The sequence below is a fragment of the Anguilla rostrata genome, chromosome 10 (assembly GCF_018555375.3).
Source record: "Anguilla rostrata isolate EN2019 chromosome 10, ASM1855537v3, whole genome shotgun sequence".
Lineage (NCBI taxonomy): Eukaryota > Metazoa > Chordata > Actinopteri > Anguilliformes > Anguillidae > Anguilla > Anguilla rostrata.
In genome coordinates, this window is record NC_057942.1 from 44,204,089 (window position 1) to 44,225,851 (window position 21,763).

At 42.3% G+C, this 21,763-nt stretch overlaps 1 protein-coding gene across 2 annotated transcripts in view; it reads left to right on the forward strand.

Annotated features, from left to right (window-relative positions):
• LOC135233631 (ciliary neurotrophic factor receptor subunit alpha-like) overlaps nucleotides 1-21,763 on the forward strand; it is a 200,200-nt gene that overhangs the window by 123,973 nt on the left and 54,464 nt on the right. For both annotated transcript variants that reach the window (XM_064297384.1, XM_064297386.1), the window contains exon 3: nucleotides 8,765-8,998. In XM_064297384.1, coding sequence (XP_064153454.1) covers nucleotides 8,765-8,998 — 234 coding nt within the window. The remainder of the gene's footprint in view (nucleotides 1-8,764; nucleotides 8,999-21,763) is intronic.

Below are 21,763 nucleotides of genomic sequence, written 5' to 3' on the forward strand. Positions count from 1 at the left end.
AGCATTTCAGTCCATATGCACTTCCAGCATGATCAAGACCTTTATGAGCCCTGGAACTCATAAACTTTTGTCGTTTTAAAAGGTTATCCGATTGTCCCTGTTGGAAACAGGTGACATAATGCAAATATAGTATAAACTTTTAAAATGGACTGTTTCTTCATCATGGAGAAACCAGTGATGCCGGGCATAGAAATGGCATGTGACACTGGAGCAGATCATAAACCAAAATATTCCCTGGATTTCTAAGTTCTGTTGTGTTGAGGGCATAACACAATGTCTCATTAACAATATAATTAACAATATAATAACACTCATATAATTTATTGCATATAAAGTCTGGAGAACTGGATTGCGAAAATGGGACATTTTTTTCAAACTAGTAAAGAAAAATATGTAGTTTTGCAAATTGTATGTAGAACCTTCAGTGGAAATACAAGGCCAGTAACCAGAGAACATGCTCTTGGCAAGTAGAACCAAACTCTCTGTTTAAAGAAGAGCGGAAATGCCTGGATCCAATGTATAAGAGTGAGAATGGCTGAAATAATAATGATAATGATTCTCACATTTATATTTTGGGCAAACACCAAATCTGGTGTGAATCTGATACTTTAGCACAGGACTGATGCCGTTCAGTTCCTGAGGAGCCACAGGGGCTGTCAGTTTTCACTTCTGCACGGTTAAATTGGAGTCAGCCTTTGGTGTAAATATTTTGCAGTCGTTTACTGGCTAATTGAAAGATGATTCTAAGGCCAGGCTTTGGCAGTCAAGGATGGGGCTGCAGGGTGTGCTGGGTCTCAGTTTTAAGCTGTTCGACTGAAGTCAACTTGTGGTGTAAATATGTGAAGGAAAATCATGCAAATAAGGAAAATAAATCTAAATTCCTGGCTGACTGTGACAGTCTAGGACTAGAATGGCCTGTTCTCATTTCAAGAAAACTCTCAGCTATCTTTTAAAATCTACAAAGAATCAATACTCCTGGTTTGATAAAGAATTTACCTCCCCCACAATAGGACATACAGGACAGCTTATTTTAGAGGGCGCAGTTGGAATGGGTCCCGTTTAAATGCTCTGTTTCTGGTCCCCACTCTGTGCAGTGTTTCAGTCAGAACGGGTGCCATGTTTGCTCTCAGTAATTAGTGTGTTTACAAGCTCAGCTTCAGCAGTCAGTGACCTAATGTGCACAGACCCCGTTTTGATGGGATCTAATTATGGCAGAAGATTTTAACAGACTGGGGAACAGATGGCATGCACTGTAACTGTTACCTTTACAAAGTCCCCCAGGAAAGAAAGCTCAGAAGGCACATTATTAACATGACCTGTCACCTGTCACCTGTCCCAGGAGGTCTCAACAGGGCGGGGTTCGCCAGCCCAGACGAATCAGCAGGCAGGTCAGGGCTTTGTGTCAGTGAGCTTTAATACTCTGGGCCATTGTTTTGGCTGATATTCAAGACAATTCAATGCGGCCTGTTTCATGATAAGATAAAAGAAGTCTAGTGAGGAGTGTATTTCTCGGGTAGGCCGTGTGAAGTTGTTCACAGTTGTCGTTAAAGCGAGCATTATAGGACGGCAGAGAGGCAAACTGCAGCTTGAACACAGAGGTGTGCCGTTAGTTTTATTCTCTTTTCTTTTTATTCTGTCTGCTGACAGACCGCAGCCGGATAAATCTCCTTTACAGGGCCGAGTTTGTGGACCTTGGATCATCCCGACTGTCAGTGGTGCGGATTCATTTTATGAATTCAGATTTCCATTCCATCGCACACTTACTGTCCAGAACCTTGAGATTTAACACACTGTCTGGCTCTCTGACACCAGGGAAGCAAGAACCTGCAGAACATAACAATACGACTGTAACATTATTGCAAACAGAGTTGTGGATCATTAGCGTTGCTGCTGTTTGTTAGCATTTGTTAGTTAGACCAGATTGCTGGTGTGAGGGGAGAGTCAGTTTTAAAATGCAGTGGAGGCCTGGGGTTCATGCGAATGATACAGGGTCCAAAGCTTCAGCGTATAATGGCAGGTGACGTTCGGGAGCTTGGGGTTGCCAAGTTTGTTTGACAAGCTCCTGTCATCCCCTTTGTGAAGCACTCTGAGTCACTGCCAGATATAACGCATTCCTTGTGCGGCGTGTGTATTCCTATCTTCGGTTTCCTGAGGGAGGAATTTACTGTTGCATTCAGAGCTGCAAAGAATAAATATAAATCTTTCACCATTTCTCATTCTTAAATCTTTGGTGCCTTAAAAAGTGTGTTTAATCCACGTTATTGTGATTTGAGACTTGAGTGAGTTGAATGAGTTTTTCAAGAATCGGTGCAACATTATTTTAAAGTACCAGTATAGCTAGGAGCTGTTTGCCTGATGAATCGTTTCATTTTCAAACTTTACCATAGTAATTAACAGCTTATCAATGATTTAATAAGCTGTTTTAATTATTGATTTCCCGCGTACAGAATTCACATTAAACAGAATACATTTACCATTTTCCCTGTTTGCAGATGTAGATTTTGGTAGATCATTGCTTAGTGACGCTACAGGCCCTACGCCACAGACGTCTGAAAAAGAAGGTATGTGGAGGTCAAATACCACAGCGATCTTGAGTCGTGTGTTTCCGCAGATTATGGGGATTCTCGATGTCTCGTTTTAGGCAGTCATATAATACGGTGGGCAGTAAGGCAGTCAGGCTCTTTGATGAGCCTGAGGGAGAAAGGTTATATCACTGCAAACTCAGCAAGTCTACGGTTGGGCTGGCCTGCTATAAAGTCGGGGGCATTAGAGTGACACCCCAATAACCGACACAGCGGACACATCTATCACTATACCTTCCATTTTACCGTGTCTTCACAATACGGACGGCAGTTTCTCCGGTGGCGGCCCTGTTTTCGTTCCGAGGGTGGACTGTGCGATGTTGTGATGGGTAGCAGATGGCCGAACGTGAAAGCTGTTTGTGAAGGTGCAAGCTCATCTCCCGCTGCTCGTCAAATCAGACTGAGACGCTGAGGATCCCACCGCAGACAGCACTAGAGCACGGCCTCGCCCCGAGACAGAGCGTTTCTGTACGCTGCCACACAAACAGACAAACAGAAAACAAACCAGGGCACAACTATAATAATGGATTCCATACGACTTATTCCTCGCTCAATAATCTTTTTAAACATGTTACATGTTTTCTACGTTTAAACATGTAGAAAACTCATCTCAGTTCCTGTTTTGTATATTTTTGAGATGACTGAAAGGATTTGCTTACATTGGTATTGCTTCTTTTATGATTATAGTTTTGAACCTGTAACATAGCCAAAAACACACACGACATGACTGTTATGGCCGCATGTGGTGCGTGAGACAAATGGGGAATCTAGTCAACTTACAAAGTATTATTGGGCCCCAGACAAAAATATCCTGATGCTTTGTCACGAGGTGATGCTCACACAAAACTATTTGAGATGGCAGACATTCACATATAAGAAATAACTCAAAATGAAACTATCCTATTTCTCAGAAATGGGTTCCAATAGGCAGTGCTGATAAGAAAAGCCTTTATGAGCATGTCTTCGAACAGGAAATGTGGAGTGATGTGAGCAATTGGTGTTGATACTGCCGTTAACACTGAACTGACGTTGTGAACAAAACATCTGCAAGAATTTTTATTTTACTTTATAGTATTTTTTTTGTGAGGAGTGAAGCAAAGACTACCTTATAAACATCAAGTAGCAATGCCAAGTCTGCAGAAAACATTTTTCACGATCCTAATATAGTTGCTTGTAAAGTTGCAGTGAAGGATATATCAGCCATGCAGCCCTGTCCTGTGGACTGTGACCGGTATTTAACCAGGTGTCAATCATGTGTTAACCTCTTGCTGATCCCGTGTTGAAAATACTTCATCTGTAAGAGCAATTTTCAAGGTTAAGTCGTTTGCAGAGAAATGATAAACAAAGACAACAGAATACTGCTGTTCTGTCAGTTCTGCAATATGCACTTGATTTGTTCTGATCTGAGTCTGCAGGTTATGCTAATCAAAGTCAGCAGCGCTTCTCAAAACAGAACTCGTCCTTCGTGTGTGTGGAACAGATTGCTTCAAGTCATTGATAAGTTGCGGAGAAGACGAGCCCTTGGTTTTGCTAAGGGGCTGGCTGGCTCTAAAGTGGGGATATGTGAGGATAAGATCACTTTATTTGCTGATGTAATCCGTGGTATATCAGGACTGGAAGCCCCAGTCAGCTGTGAACGCCCTGAATGTGTGATCCCTTGGAAAATCTCATGCGAGAGTCATGTTTTGCATGCCAAGTGTACAAACCTCAATCAAAAAGGAGGAAACTATTGGGAGATGTTCTACACTAAGCTATCCATGTCCAATACACTGCCATTTGTCAAATTGCATGTTTGCAAGTATGTGTGGGATTCTGTCGTTTATCATGGCATTGTTTTAAACCCACGTTCTTTCCAGTAAAGTAATCCCATTTGGGAATACCGGCAAAACACTATGAAAGAATGGGCTCTGAAAAAAAGGTTACTGTGGAGGTTTCAGACTTGCAAGTTATTTTTTAATGCAAAAATGAACTATGGCGAATGACTTTTAAAATTTAGAAACACATTGAAATGAGAGCTAGCCAAGAACAGTCAAAGATTCAAATCTTTTCATCATTCATAATCCTAATACCAGAAATAGTATTAATGACCAAGTCACATCAACGAGAAAAAAAAAAACCAATATTGATAATGCAGGAGCTCCCAAGAAAATACCAGTTTCTCAAACAGTTGCAGATGCAGGAAGCTGCTTAATGAAGTCTGATGCCTGAGAATGTGTCCGGGATGACTGTGAAGTTATCACGCTCGTCTTCAGAAGAGCGAACAGCTGCTCTTCATCATGTCAGGATACACCACTGGCCTCCCTGTTACCCCACAGCCTCCAACCGTCTCCTCTGTGACTTCCAAGGCTGGATGTGTCAGCTCGTAAAAGTTTCATAGCTTCCAAGCGGCCCCCTCCTCTCAAGTCTCAGTTTGCATGTACAAGCAATGATTCTTTCCAGACACGAAAACATCTTTGTATATCGATCATCTTCTGTGGAGGGATGTGGTCAAAGCCGTAAGGTTTTTGCATTCCTGCCGTAACGTTTTGCGTTTCTTCCTTAGCTATGTCGTAGGAAGAGAGGGGTGGTTATCGTGTGGGAAAGTGATTTGGACGTGGCATTGAAATGCGTGGAGAGGCAGCGTAAATCACGCATTACTTGTGTATTCTCCCCGTGTTTGTGTTAATGGCCAAGGAGGTGCTGAGGTGGCACTGTTTTGTGGGGCTGCAGATAAGGACCTTGAAAGAGGAGAACTGTGCCTGTGTCTCAAACGAGAGCAGGGGGGGGGGGGGGTGGGGGGGCGGGGGTGGAGGAGGAGGGGGGTGTCATAATGAAGATGAAGAAGGGGCCAAAAGAAAAGAGGGCAAATCCATGACCTGCTGCTCAGAGAGCATGAGTGAAATAGTTGTGTGTTTGTCAGTCATTTCCCTGTTCCTTCTCTCCAGGGAGCTCTGGAGCAGGAGGGAGCTGATCCTTTTCAGTGATGTTGGGGGCTGATCCTTTTCAATACTGCTTGGGGGCTGATCCTTTTCAGTGATTTTGGGGGCTGATCCTTTTCAGTGATGTTGGGGTCTGATCCATTTTAGTGATGTTGGGGGCTGATCCATTTTAGTGATGTTGGGGGCTGATCCTTTTCAGTGATGTTGGGGGCTGATCCTTTTCAATACTGTTTGGGGCTGATCCTTTTCAGTGCTGTTGGTTGCTGATCCGTTTCAGTTATTTTGAGGGCTGATCCTTTTCAGTGCTGTTGGGGGCTGAGCCTTTTCAGTGATGTGGGGGGCTGATCCTTTTCATTTATTTTGGGGGCTGATCCTTTTCAGTTATTTTGGGGGCTGAGCCTTTTCAGTGATGTTGGTGGCTGATCCTTTTCAGTTATTTTGGGGGCTGATCCTTTCCAGTGAAAAAGATCACTGAAATTTTTATGCTGCCTGCTATACTAAATCCTGCAAATTCCTGTTTTTGGCTGTTAATTGCATCAACCAACCAATCCCTGACAGACCACTGGGTGAAAGTATCCACTTAAACTGCACTAAATGTCCTTCAAGAACAAAAAACACAAGGATGGTCATTTTGTATTGCTCCGGGTCTCTCAAATAAGTATTACAGTACGAAACATATTAATATTCACAAACTGCTTCTGACAAGACCGCAGCTACTGAGCCGTTAGTTCCCACCAGTCAGCCGGCTCGCCTATTACACCGTGAGTTCCTCGTTCTGCCCTCTCGCCCCGCCACAGCGGTTTGTGGTCCGTCCCACAGGTGGACTCTGGCAGCTCAGTGCAGACTCGTCAGAGGCAGTTTGTAGAAACGAATGCGTTTTGTTCAGTAATACTCACTTGAGCATCTCGGGGAGATGCAAATTAACCCTCTGTCCATGTATTTCTTCTTTCTTCAGGATTTGTTGTTAAGCTCATTGACAGTCAGTCATCTAGCATTAGGAATACATTGAACAACCTCACTTATTCCAAGATGGCTGTGCCCACCCTTGTGCCGAAAAAAGCTTATTTTAGTTTATTTTTCTAGCAAATACAGGTCAATTTGAGGTTTGAATTCAGGACCATGTCTTATCTAAGGTAAAAAAGCAAACAAACCAGAGTCACATTATTGAGTGCTTCTGTTCCCCTTTAAAGTTGTAAAGGACAACTTCATTGAACATAAATATTGTAATATGCTGGCCTTATCTCACACAGTATTGATGAATTTAAAAAAATATATATTGAAAAGTCAGAGCTCTGATTCCAAGCTTAAAATCCCCCCATTTTATTTAATAATTTTTCATACTTTGATATCAGCAGGTGACATTCCCCCTCTCAAATGCACAAGTGATAAGTGGAAACTTGATTGATTGTTTGCTGCGACAAGATGCCCCCCCCCCCAATCTCTACATTCACATTCAGAACATATACAGATAGGCTGTCCTGAAACCACCTGAGCCATTTGACTTTTCTTGAAATATTGATATTTCTTAAAATAAGTGAAAGGAACTGAGTGTTCCCTCTCTTGTCTGACTCAAGTCTTCAGGGCGTATGCTGACGCTGGTTATGCCCCTGCAGTCTGTTAGCATGAGCTAGCCCACTCCACACAGACATAAAATTCCACAAAACAGTTAAATATTGCCTCCGCAGGCACTAGACTACTTTAAGGAGTAGCACTATTTGCTAAATTATTAAGCTATTGTGCTAATTGACAAATAGAAAAAGAAGTGGAGCCAAACATTAGCGTTAGCATTAGCAGTAGTATGAGGGTTAAATAGCCTGTGGGCTCATTTAATGAGTCATCAATCCAAGCAGCTTTATCTGTCTCCGCGTGCAGTGACCACTGATGTACCCTCCTTATCAAAAAGTCACAGGAACCCTATTAAGTGTATGAATGGTTGTTCCGCTGGATGTTTGCAGGGACAGTGGGAGACACACTGCCCTCCATGTGCATGTAAAATAAAACCGCTCCCTCTGTTGAACTGGGTCCTGCATCCTCTGTTCGGCTGAGGTCCTCTCAGACCCAACAATCCTGAACATTCTTAATCACCATCACCATAGAAACACATAAAGAAGGTGGTATACGAGGCCACTGAGCCAGTCCGGGATGGCTGAGCTCTCTCTTCTCCGTCCAGCGCTCGGTTTACACGATGCGTGGGATTTCCCCGCGTCTCTCACACAGAAGAAAACGCGGCTGCTTCTGTGGAGGACTCCGAGCGGCTCGCAGTCACGCTTCGCTGCTCTCTAACTCGCTCGGCGATGTGCTCCTCCAGTTTGTTGGTCATTTCCGTCATTTGCTGATGTTCACCGCAGAAGTTATAGATGTTCTTTGTGCTTTGAAAAAGATTTCCAGATTTCCCACCCCCGCGTGAAAGGAAAGATTCTGCATCGTGTGAGCACACCACGGTGCTCCAGTCTGACATGCACATGTCTAAAAACAGCTAGGCAGGCGAAAGACCTTAAGTAGCGAAACTGCCTGAAGCGGGTTATGATTTATTTTTTATTTTTGGTAAAGACCAACATGCATTTTGCATTATGGTTACCCTTTTAATACATAATGCACAGTTTGTCTCAAACCTCCTTGTCTCCTGACTGTATTGTTTATAGGCCATATATGGCATGGTACTGTATATAAGAAAGTAATAACCAAGTCACTATTATGTGTTCATATTTAATTATTCTGACACAAAAAAGGTTGAAAATTATTATGCACCATTTGTGCATGAGCTAATTAGTCATCCACCTTGTCACTTTGACAGCAGGAAACAGTAGCAGTGCAGAAGTAAACGCTGACAGGAAATCACAGCACAAGCAGCAGTGTCCCTGTTGTCGTGTTTACTGTATATTACCATTTGTATGTGACTGTATTTGGAAAACAAAAGTCATTCTGTGAAGTGGCACTTGAGCTGGGAATATCTAAAAGCACCTTTGTTCGCGATGATGTGTGTGTGTGCGTGTGTGTGTGTGTGTGTGTGTGTCTGTGTGTGTCTGTGTGTGTGTGTGTGTAGGATGGTCTGTGGTTGTGCATCTTTTTGTTAGGCTTTGAAGTACTGAAAGGTTACAAAAATGGCCTCAGTTTTGCACAGAATGTGTTTTTTATTTTGTAGATATCTACCCTCTCTTCAAGTAAAATATTGCATAACCATTTCTGTGAAATGCCTCCTCAGAGCAGAATTCCCATAATGCCGTGGTGGTGACCCGCTGACGGTCTTGCCCCTCTGTCCCGCAGGAGCGCGGGTGCAGTACGAGCGCATGGGCAGTGACGTCACCATGCAGTGCGGCTCGCTGGGCAGCGACGCCTCGGCCACCTGGAAGGTGAACGGGACGGACGTGCGGGCGCGGCAGGCGCAGGACGGCCCGCGGCTGGTCCTGATGGAGGTCAACCTGAGCAGCAACGGGCTGTACAGCTGCTTCCAGAACCCCGACGGGGAGAGGCGGGACCAGATCATCCTGCGCGTGGGGAGTGAGTACAACGGGTCTCCCCCCACTTCCTGCTTCCTGTCGCCGCGCCTGACCCCCCCCCCACCACAGCCCCCTCCCCACCCCCCTCCTCCCGCTCACTTTCTTCCTGCTCTCCGCTTTCTGACACTGCTTTTGACCCCCCCCCAGCTCGCTTTTCCCTCGTTTTCCGCTTCCTGTCATCAGGTTTGAAGCCCCCCCCGCACACTGCCCCCCCAGTCCGCATCGCGCTCGAGTGCAAACAAAGCCAGCCTCCATCCAGCTGCATCCAGTGAAAAACACACAGCCTTGTTTAGACAGACCCGAGAGAGGTGTATATTCAGTGTGTAATTAATGGCCACCCCTCCGCCTCGTCCGCTGGCTTAGACCCCCCCCCCCACCCCCCGCTATAGAGGCTCGTTTCTCTGCGGGAGCGGGAGGCTGAAGGTCCTCAGCATCACAGAGCAGATTTATGGTGTGTGTGAGATGAGTGGTGCTGTGATGTCATGGTTCAGCCTGAGTACGCCTGGGCTCCAGCGGATGTTTTCCACAGTTGCGTTTTAGGGGCGGAGCTTCGGCTGCTAATGCTGCGCAGGGGTTAGGGTCAGCCCAGCAGCGATGAACATGGCTGAAACAGACATTAAGATCTTCGACGGCATGTGGCTGCATGACATGGGGTTAGATTTGCTTATGCCATAAAGTGGATCTGACCCTGAAATGCTGATAATCAGTCAGCTTTGAAAGGTTTTTGAAACTTTTATTTTAGGTTGTGGGAAGTTGTGAAATGCTTTCCCGTAATTTCATCAAATTCACTGTGTAAAAAATTGCGGGTTCATCTAGAGCTATTTAGAATGCACAGCAGTTAGGAAATTGCTGTTTTGGTGTTGATGAAAAAAAGAGATAAAAAGTCACCCCAATCAAATCACAACCTTGTGTAATGTGCAAATGGCAAATATTTATAATGCTAGTTGGGTGGCAGTCTGAAAACACTGCACTTATTTTATGTAATTTATGTGAACATCAAGCAAAATAATTCTGGTAAAAGCCTCACAGCGCTTCACTGACGCCACGGTTTGTGTTCGCTAGCCCATGCAGAGTTCGCTGCTTCGCTCCCGGTCCTGTGCAGCCATTTTGTCACATCCATCCGGACTTTCTTTTTGGTTCCTGGGTCTTCCGCTGTCTTTCGGTTCTTCGTGCAGATCCATAAAATTCCACTGAACAGGATAGACAACCAATCTGCAGCCATTTTGCCCCTGACCGGGCCGAGGGCAGAGACAGCGAAGCCGCTGATGCCAGCGTAAACACGCCCATTTCTCGTCCAGCACTCGGCGGCAGCACAAGTCACCGGCGAGATACACCAGAAGTAAAATCAACGCAATGCGTCGTACAAAAAAAAAACAAAAAACAACACAAAGAAATAGAAAAAAATGACAAACATAGCGTACATTACATATTAGGATACACAATTACAATTAAAGTTCACAAACAGGACAGGAGCCGATGTTTAGCACACAGAGCTTGTCTGGGTGACGAGACGGAAGGACCTTGGGCTGCGAACGCGCAGGGCAGCAGCATCTGCGCCGCTCAGCGAGGACTCAGCGGAGACTCAGCGGAGACTCAGCGGAGACGCAGCGGTTAGCGTCCGCGTCCAGATGGCACAGGCACTGCGGGAGACACGCAAAGATGTTCCCCTGGATTAGCAGGACTGATGTAGCATTAGTGCATTAATTCATCTGGAAAGTTCTGTTCTCTGGAAGAATGTTTTTTTTGCCCTGTTTGGTACAGTTACTGCGTTCTTCCATAAGTCATAGTTTTTGTGTATTGTTTATTTTGATCCTTTACCTTGCATTTTACACAAAAACGCTGATAGGTTTTTTTTTCATTTTCTCATGTGATGGTATTTGTGCAAACAGTTGGTTTTCTTTAAAAGGGGCAAAGCAATTTAGAGACCAATGACCAAAAACAACATTAACCATCCAAAGACCTTAAAGAAGTGAAAAATAAATGTAGATCTCCATCTAATGGATAGTCCCTGTGGTCTAATTCTGGACCTGGACCGTGTCCGTTTGACCCGCACAGGCGGTGCTGGCTCTGCCCTGGGAAGAGAGGGTTCTGTTCAGCTGGGGCAGCAGTGTTTCATCACACAAACAGCCCCCACTGATGGGCCAGTCGCTCACAGGAGTGTCTTCCTGCGACTCGTGTCTGTGCGAGCGCTGCTTGCTGGCTTGTAGCAGCGTGATCTGAAGCAGCAGCTGGAGTCACATGGTTAAGAGGAGATCACAAGCTTGTCTGCGCTTGCCTGAGCCATTAGGGGGCATCACAGCAATGAGCACTGCTGATTAATGTCACTGGCCATCCCAAATTGGGAGGGAAAGAAAAAAAATATATATAAAAAAAAATTATCCATTTCCATATCTGTTCCTTTGTCCCCTCAAATTCCATGCAGTACATTTTCACAACTGCTTTTGAAATTATAGTGCAGTCACACACACAAGGCCCCAAAAGAGTCCCCCCTCCTTCCATGTGTGCAGAACAAGCAAGAGCAATCTTTTGCAGTGGCAGTTGTCACGGTGATGTCCATAAGGAGTTACCATGGGAATATGCGAGCTGTCCACTGCCGCCGCGCGCGGTAACACGTCTCATCTCCGTTCGGGGAGCGCTGGCCCGCCCTGCCGGCTGCTCGGCGGGGACAGGCTGCTGCTCCGGCTGCAGCGCTCGGTTAGCTCACCGCCTCCCAAAATTAGCACCCGCACCTGAGAGTCACGGCTGGGCCCAACACAGGTGCCATCAGTTCCACACTCAGGATTCGTTGCTGCTTCCCACACAGCGATGCCGACACGAGTGGAGCAGTCTGTCTTGCAGTGCTGCCTGCAGTTTGTTATGCGCCCCACTGTAAGTACCGTACGTAATTAAAAGTTAAACTCGACATGCAAAAGTTTCTCTGTTTGTCTTCGTACTCCCCGACTGATTCGATGATCAAATGAGTCTTCACAGCGGAGGCATCCTCTTCTGTTTTGCGTTTGAATAAATCATTTTTCTCTGGCCAAAAAAATACCTATAAAACATTGTCATGACTAATGCTTCAGAGATGGAACACATTGATTGAATAAGAGTGAGCTATGGCAGGTTTCCTCATCTCTGGACGGTGTACAGTACAGCATCTGATAGACTGTATGGGACTGCCATTGAGAAAACTATTGGGGTGATAGAGACATTAATGTACAGATGTAGCTGCACTATATTGCCGTGTAACATTGTTTGAGCTCATTAATGATTTTGAACGAGTGAAATATTTTCTACAGTAGCTTGGCTACCTATGGCCATTAAAGACATGTGCAATATATTCATATTTATCCAAGAAATAAAAATGTTTTTAAAAGACCTGAAACATATTATTTTGCATTTGTATTATTTTATTCTTGATATTTACCTTGTTTATTAATCAATTTTAAATGGGTTTTCTGAAGTTTTCCAATCTACCAATGGCTTCAATTAGGGTTAAGGGCCCAAATTAGGGTTAGGGTTAGGAAAACGATAAGTCTGAGGGTAAAGGGAAGTTCACAGCTGTGTTCAGCAGCTTGAAGAATGGTTAGGACACAGGTTTGTTAATGATTTTGAATGAGTCAAATATTTTCTACTGTAGCATGGGTACCTATGGCCATAAAAAATGTGCAATATATTAATATTTTTTCAATGAAAAAATCTTTTTAAAAGACCTGAAACATATTATTTTGCATTTGTATTATTGTATTCATGATATTTACCTTGATTTTTAATCAATTTTAAATGGGTTTTCTGAAGTTTTCCAAGCTACCAATGGCTTCAATTAGGGTTAAGGGCCCAAACTAGGGTTAGGGTTAGGAAAACGGTAAGTCTGAGGGTAAAGGCAAGTTCACGGCTGTGTTCAGCAGCTTGAATAATGGTTAGGACACAGGTTTGTTAATGATTTTGAATGAGTCAAATATTTTCTACTGTAGCATGGGTACCTATGGCCATAAAAAAATGTGCTATATATAAAAAAAATTTTCAAGGAAAAAATCTTTTTAAAAGACCTGAAACATATTATTTTTCATTTGTATTATTGTATTCATGATATTTGCCTTGATTTTTCTGAAGTTTGCCAAGCTACCAATGGCTTCAATTAGGGTTAAGGGCCCAAATTAGGGTTAGGGTTAGGGAAACGGTAAGTCTGAGGGTAAAGGCAAGTTGACGACTGTGTTCAGCAGCTTGAATAATGGTTAGGACAAAGGTTTGTTAATGATTTTGAATGAGTTAAATATTTTCTACTGTAGCATGGGTACCTATGGCCATAAAAAAAATGTGCTATATATAAAAAAAATTTTCAAGGAAAAAATCTTTTTAAAAGACCTGAAACATATCATTTTGCATTTGTATTATTGTATTCGTGATATTTACCTTGATTTTTAATAAATTTTAAATGGGTTTTCTGAAGTTTTCCAAGCTACCAATGGCTTCAATTAGGGTTAAGGGCCCAAATTAGGGTTAGGGTTAGGAAAACGATAAGTCTGAGGGTAAAGGGAAGTTCACAGCTGTGTTCAGCAGCTTGAAGAATGGTTAGGACACAGGTTTGTTAATGATTTTGAATGAGTCAAATATTTTCTACTGTAGCATGGGTACCTATGGCCATAAAAATTTGCAATATATTAATATTTTTTCATGGAAAAAATCTTTTTAAAAGACCTAAAACATATTATTTTGCATTTGTATTATTGTATTCATGATATTTGCCTTGATTTTTCTGAAGTTTGCCAAGCTACCAATGGCTTCAATTAGGGTTAAGGGCCCAAATTAGGGTTAGGGTTAGGGAAACGGTAAGTCTGAGGGTAAAGGCAAGTTGACGACTGTGTTCAGCAGCTTGAATAATGGTTAGGACAAAGGTTTGTTAATGATTTTGAATGAGTTAAATATTTTCTACTGTAGCATGGGTACCTATGGCCATAAAAAAAATGTGCAATATATTCATATTTCTTCAAGAAATAAAAATGTTTTTAAAAGACCTGAAACATATTATTTTGCGTTTGTATTATTTTATTCTTGATATTTACCTTGATTTTTATTATATTTTAAATGGGTTTTCTGACGTTTTCCAAGCTACCAATGGCTTCAATTAGGGTTAAGGGCCCAAATTAGGGTTAGGGTTAGGAAAACGGTAAGTCTGAGGGTAAAGGGAAGTTCACAGCTGTGTTCAGCAGCTTGAAGAATGGTTAGGACACAGGTTTTTTAATGATTTTGAATGAGTCAAATATTTTCTACTGTAGCATGGGTACCTATGGCCATTAAAAAATGAGCAATATATAAAAAAATTTTCAATGAAAAATCTTTTTAAAAGACCTGAAACATATTATTTTTCATTTTTATTATTGTATTCATGATATTTACCTTGATTTTTAATCAATTTTAAATGGGTTTTCTGAAGTTTTCCAAGCTACCAATGGCTTCAATTAGGGTTAAGGGCCCAAACTAGGGTTAGGGTTAGGAAAACGATAAGTCTGAGGGTAAAGGCAAGTTCACAGCCGTGTTCAGCAGCTTGAAGAACGGTTAGGACACAAGTTTATTAAGCAGTATTTTTCTTCCTATAATTTTGGACACACACTTATGACAAAGAGAACAGGTGACCTTATAGCAAACATGGCTACAGATGTTTCTGAAATACATCCATTATGAATTCCAGCAGCCCAGCTTGCCGTGAGGTCTCCGTTATCTGCAGTACAATAAATGTTTGAGTTCTATAGATATAGATGATCTTTTTCTTTCTTAGATGACGGTGAGATATTCTATCCGCCATTTCTTTGAAGCTGTCTCTTCTCCTCTTCATGAACTCCCACGGTTTTGTTTCAATCTTATTTGCCCAAATATAGAAGACCAAACAGGAGAAATCAAACACCTCTAGTTGGTCCACTGTGGTTTCAGTGTGTCTCGCTCTCTCTTCCTGTTCTTTTTATCTTTTCTTTTTCTTCTCCCATTTTATTGGAACCATGTCCTTCTCCCTGTGTGTGGTGCCTGCACTCCAAAGGCAGAGTCAGCCTGTTATCGCTTGCTTGTGGCTCAGCCTGGTTTTTTTTCAGTGAAGAGATATATATGAGCTCAGCTCAGACTGTTAAGCTCTTTAATATTCAGCCAACGTGAGTTTTTCAAACATTCGTTTCATGAATGTGGTCATGATGCTGTAACTAAAATATCTTGTGGGCTGTCTGTGATGACCGCGCATATTTAATGCACCTTTTTTGCTTTTTTTGCTCAAAAATCAGACATTTCTGTATGGCCGGCATTAGGGGTGTACAGACTGTCTGTATCTGTAGCTGTTCAACATTATATCTGTCTGTATTTGGATAGAAAACTGGAAGTGAGCGTGGCATAAACCTGAAATTGTGAAAATGGCATTGGTTGGTTCAGAACAAAAATACACAGAAGTAAAAGTAGACCACAAAACAATACTGATTTGTAAGTTAATACCCTCTGGTGTGTGTGTGTGTGTGTGTGTGTGTGTGTTTTTGTTTTTTGGTGTTTTGGTTCAGTAAAATGTCCAGTGTTAATTCAACTCTTAACAGACAAAATGTAATGTAAACTTTATTGTCATTCAATTTCACGTGCACTAACTCCTTAGTTTTGAATGGTAATAATGCTTTTTTTTTGCCTGTTGGAATGCTGGCAGAACATTCCATTTTAAACTATTTTTATTTTAGTTATGCTTAATATTATTTTATTAAGTCGATACTCAAATGTTTTTTCTTTAGTGGAAGTCACGGTGTAAATCTAAATGGCTGATAATGTAACAGAATTACATGTGTTACCCGTATGAGCCCCAGGCTTAAAGGGGGCGACTCTGAAGCCAGCAGTCATTACCTATTTGTATTATTTTCATTGGCTTATTTCACTGACACCTTTAAACAGTGTGACTAATATCACTAATAAATAGCTTACATATTTTTCATTTACAGAGCTGGATATTCACTAAAGCGGTTCTTGTTAAGTGCCGCACCCTGGCAAACCTGAAGCCGTATTGTGTGCCTCAAGCATTACAATAGACGGGGAACCTTTGTAATCATCCCTTTGCAAAGAAATTGCAACCAAATTGTGCCTTTCAACTATTTTCTTCCACACAATGTGACACAGATTACAGCTAGTATACTCTCCGGTAAATAACCCACGTGTTTAATCACACTTTCTGAGAGGGCGGGCCTACGAATACGCGACGCCATGTTTCAGCTGCTGAAGACATTCTGCTGAGCAAACATTCCTCAAACTTCGGCAAAGTTTTGAGTGACCCCAGAAGCAGCTTAACTTGCCCCTCCCCTCCACTGCATGATCAGGATGTGGTCTTTAATTATACAATTTATGATCTCATCACTTTTCTCACTGGCATAGGAAGCATATATTTAAGTATTTCATTTATTAAAATTTATGATTCTCTTTCATTTAAAGTTAAGCAGTATGAGTTGCTGTTCCATAATAAAATTTGACCTCAGTTTGTCTGTAGGCTTGCTTCAAGACTAAAATAACAAAATGAGATGAATGCATCTGGGAGAGATTCGTTGGATTCAGTGAGCGGACCAAAGCAAGTTGATTGTCGTCAATAAAAGCAGAACTAAACAGGAAAATATATATGGAAATAAATGAATAAATACATATGAAAAATATGGCAATAAATAGAAAAAAATATGCAGACAAAATAAATACACTCAAAAGAGATATGAAGATAAATTGAGAAAAATATATATGAATAAATGTGAAAATTAATCTGAAAATGAATTTAAAAATAAATTAACAAAAAAGAACTGAAATAGAAATATATGTGCAAATAATTTCAGGATTTATATATATATATATATATATATATATATATATATATATATATAATGAAATCCATGGGAAATTGATAGTGATCAGGACAAAAATGACCAACAGCCATGGAAACCAAACCTGCAAAAACTAAAATAATTCAGACTGTCCAGCCCGCCAGTGATGAGGCTTTGCTCTGTCTCCCACGGTTACCATCACATTACCATGCAGGGAAGTGTGGTTAAACACACATATACTGGAACATCTTTACTGGAGAGAATTTCATGCTTTGATGTGCCAAAGTAAATCATCGCTGAGAACTCGCTGGCTGACGAACGCGTGTATCGCGTGTCCGCAAAGGTAGAGGAACGTGAACAAAGTCGAAATCGAATACGACTTAAAAGAACATACATGTTTGACATGCTGTTTTTTGGCAGGTCAGTTATTTTCTACAGATCACTAATTGAATAAACAGGAGTCATATTTTGTGACAGACGTCAGTCACTAGATGTTAGAGAAAAAAGGTCCCCACAACGCATAATGTTCCTCATCTTTCTATCCGTGTGGGGACATTTGGTCCCCACAAAGGTAGTATTACAAGTTCACACACACACACACACACACACACTGTGATATTAGGCAGCAAAGGGGTTTTTAGGTTTAGTTTATCCTGCACCTGAAGCCATACTTACTCAGCCTCTGCAGCCTTCAGAATGATGTTATGGGCAGGTGCAAACTCTGCAGCTTTTTCAAAACACTATATTTTTAATTGGCTCGTCTGCGACTGAACACAAAGCACAAAGGTCAAACATGGCTGTTAATTTCCAACTTTTCTGACAGCTTCCAAGCAATTTCTACTACAAAAGAAGGATTCGAGCAACATTGCTTGTTCAGTGCATTATTGTAGCAGTTTCGAGTATCCTCATCTATTGAAACCCATCTCTGAATGATCATATTGATCAGGACACCTCATCTTTCTGAATGACCATAAGTGTGGAAAGACTGTGTCTGCTGCAGAATACGTGATCAGAGAAAGCAAAAGTGACTGGGCAAGACAAAAAATAAATATGTTAGGAGGCTATTTTTTTTCAAGTGGAAAGTTTGTTAAATACTTCCCATTTTGGGCTAATGAGGTGCCTTAACAGCAATGCATGCAGATAAACACAAAACAAAGAATACTTATATAAATATTAAATACACATGGAAGACATGCGTGGAAATAATGTATCAACAACTGAACTCTAGATATTATTATATATTATGCATTATATAATTTAATAATACATAATTTACTATGTGCAAGTATATATTATGCATTCATATAATATGAATTTTTATTATTAATATTTAATACTATTTTATTTACAGAATGACAGATTATTTTAGCTTTATTTTAGCTGAGCTGACAGATAAAGTGCGGGAACGCTGTCATTATGGCACAGACATTACCCATTTTCTTGAGCAGAATGTGATGGCTGTTGAAAGATGGGAAATGTCTTTTTTTATGGGAAGAAATTATCTTTGAAAAGGTGAAGCTGGAGCTGTCAGGGAACCAGAGAGGCAATTTAGTGGCAAAATGATGCAAGTTAAGAGCTGGCAGAGGAAACTGTGCAAAGGTTCCGTACAGGAAACAGGTTCCTAATGCGGGGGAGGGTCTCAATTTAATTAAAGGGAGTGAAAGATGAAGAACAGGAAGTTACACCTGATTATCATCTCTTGTAATCAGCTCTTTGGCAAATGAACCATAAATTTCTGTGGTGGACATAAGTGCCTGCAATAATATTTAGCGTGTAAATCCAAGTGGCCGAGTGTTCACTGAATGGGGCATCATGCAATCTTGCCTCGCCTGACGTGATAGTCGATTATCTACAACAATCCAGGGCCTTTTCTTTTTCAGATCGGTTGTGATTTTCAAATGCAGTTCAGCTCAGTGGTATCGCACAGTATGCTGTGTACTTGCAGTATATGTGAATATGGTACCTTGTTTATTAGATTAACCATAATATAGTGTTTACAAATGGCATCATTTCTGATGCACTTGTTTTGAATGCGAGTCCGTCCCTGAGCTGCATTGATTCCCCACAGAATTGTGTTTTTATTTTTCCTGCAGTTACGCTGATGTGATTATGTTTCAAGATGCAGTTACTAGCATTCTGAAAAACACTGCTGACACGACCCTGTCATGCCTTCTTTCTGAAGAACAAGAACAACGTGTTCAACAAATAGTAATCCGATCCTGTCACCACTCAACACAGTTTGTGCCCATCACTTGAATTTGGAAATGAACGTTAAAATGAAAACAGATTACCCAGTTATGTACGATGAAGAGCCTCTCACGCGCATTCCAGTGGCTGAGTGGAAGTGACCCGCCTCTCGAGAGTTCGGCTATCTTTACACTCTCATGGGTATCTGGCTGTGCTTCTCTGACAACACAATGACAAAACTTTTAAACGTAAGCCTGTTTGCCAGAGTATTTGGTGAAAACAAAAAGCTTCCGCTCTGTGAGTGATAGCGTGGACGGGCAGTGTGAAGGTTATATACGATAGCGCATTGCCTTGAGCACTGAGAGTGGCAGAAAGGATCTTGTCAGGCAGCTGAATCAGCACGGGAGTGTGTAATTTTTCTTTTCTCTTAAAAGCCTTGTCCGTTACCAGCAGTGTCTCAGCTCAATTTTCACTTGAAAGATTGTCTCACAATTAACTCTGTAGATTGCCCTTGGCTTTAAACAGCAGTCCTGACATTGCTTTTACCTAGTGAGATTTGTACACTAAAGTTATGCGAATGAAAAGGATGGCACATTTAATTGTTTATAATGAAATAATGAAGAAAAGTAGAAAAAGATTAACCTATTCATTGTGTATTTAATGTTTATTTGCAAACTGGTGTATTGTTTGGTACAAATGATATGTGCTTACAAAGCTATATAAATGTCAGAACTTCATCACATCAATGTTTTAGTTTATTGTGTGGTGAAGCCATAGGAAAAATTCAGATCCCATTTTTGATATGGTATAATCGGCTATTTTTAATTTATGTTCTCAGTCAAGGACAGACAGTTTAATAAAGCCAAATGGGTCTCAGAGAATTATGATGGGAACGTTATTGAGATGCGCTACAGTAACCCACATGTATGACTGTACGCCTGATTGGATGAAATATTAGGTGTCAAATACCCAACTACGAGGGGCCTTGAAAAAATGGGCTCAGCCCATCTCTTACACATGCTCCCTTTTGGGGTACATTTTATTTCTCACATGCCTGTGTAACACGCAGTTTAGAATGACACAGACACGGAAGGCTTTGACTTTGTGGCGCTGGCAGTTTCCTCCGGGCTGACTTCCTGCCACAGGCTCTGTTTCCTCCTCCCCCTGCTCATTTCCATCACATCGCTGTGAGTGCTGCTAGCGTACGCGCTCTGTCTTCCCCTCTGCGTGGCACCAAACATCCTGCTCCGGGACATATTCACCCGGCTTCTGGTGAGAAGTGACGGGTCTTGTCGCCGGTTCACCGGAATCCGGCTCCTCGTTTCCATGGCGCTGAGCCGCTAGTCCTGGCGGGGGTTTAGTTTTATCCCCCTACCTGCGGTGCCTTGAAGCTGCAGGTATGTGCCACCAGCGTATCTGCCCCTGTCATGTGTCAGTGCAGCACCCCCCCCACCACCCGCCCCGCTACCCCGCCCCACCCCCCACTTAACCCCCCTCCACCCCCCCCCGCCCCGCGCTACCCGCCCCACTACCCCCCCCCCCCCCCCCCGTACCCCACCTCTGCCATGTCTCTGCCCTCTCAGCGGAACGGTGCGGTTGAACCCGCAGCAGGCTAGCTGCAGTTAGCGCCCGCACAGGTGAGAACACCTGTGTGAAGTCTCTTAACGGGCTGTCAGGCCTCCACCGGTTCTGCGGAAACTGCTCTCTGCCCCAAGCTGTTCGCTCGTCCGCTTTGCTTTCGTACGAATGCACAGACATTTAAATCACAGAGTTAAAGTTCTCCTGCTCACTGCTGTCTCTCCCTTAGACAACTACATCACTGATATCCCCTCTAACAGCCATACTAACCGTAATTATAGGCAACCAGGCCTGGGCTGCAATTTATACACATGGGATGTTATTGTCTTAATTAGCCGTTGAGCTGTGCGTGTGGTAGAGGAACTTTAAAGGTATTTATTGTCCTTCATGTACTGTAGACTAATGCATAGCTACCTATAGCTAGCACTAATTACTAATAAGTGTGAAATAATAATGTGACATGTTCATTATTTTATGAACCAAGGCCCTTTGTACTTCACACATTCAGCAGCTGGATCCTGCTGTTTCTTTACAGTTTCTTTGCTGTACTTCAATATCATACTATTTCAGACTCAAGCCCTTCTCTTTATTTAAAGGAAATTGTATGGAGCTTAATCCACTTCCCCCCACATTCGTACACACTGGTAACTCCACACTGTATGTTGTATTTTTAACAACAATACCATTGTAAGCATTACAGAAACATTGGTGCACATATAGTTACTTTTCCCCGGACCTATACATACTGTAGATACTGGTCTTATATTATGCCCTGCTTCATGTATTCATGCAGCATTCCCTTGCATGTGAAATGGCACAGTCCATTGCACTTTATTATGCTGTTGAGCAGCTGTCGTTTTATGATAGGAAATGTCAGGTTAGCCAAGTCTTCAAAGATCTCTGCGTATGACCTAAATCTCTTCACTTTGAAGAAACGAAGGCTGATGTGCTTGTTCCCACTGTCCAGGACGGATGATGTTCTGCAATACGTGCTCATCCATGCGAGTGTGTGTTAGATAAAAGACTCATAAACGTGTGTTAGATAAAAGAACGCCACTGAAGCGGCAGCATCACACATGGCTACGCGGCTCCGGACCTCAGCCCTGGGAGTGCAGCATGTGCTGCTTTCTGCTGTTGCTCACAGATTAACTCAACAGTTAGGGCAGCCGATTGCCCAGTCAGTTCACCGCTCTGGATTTCTCTGGATT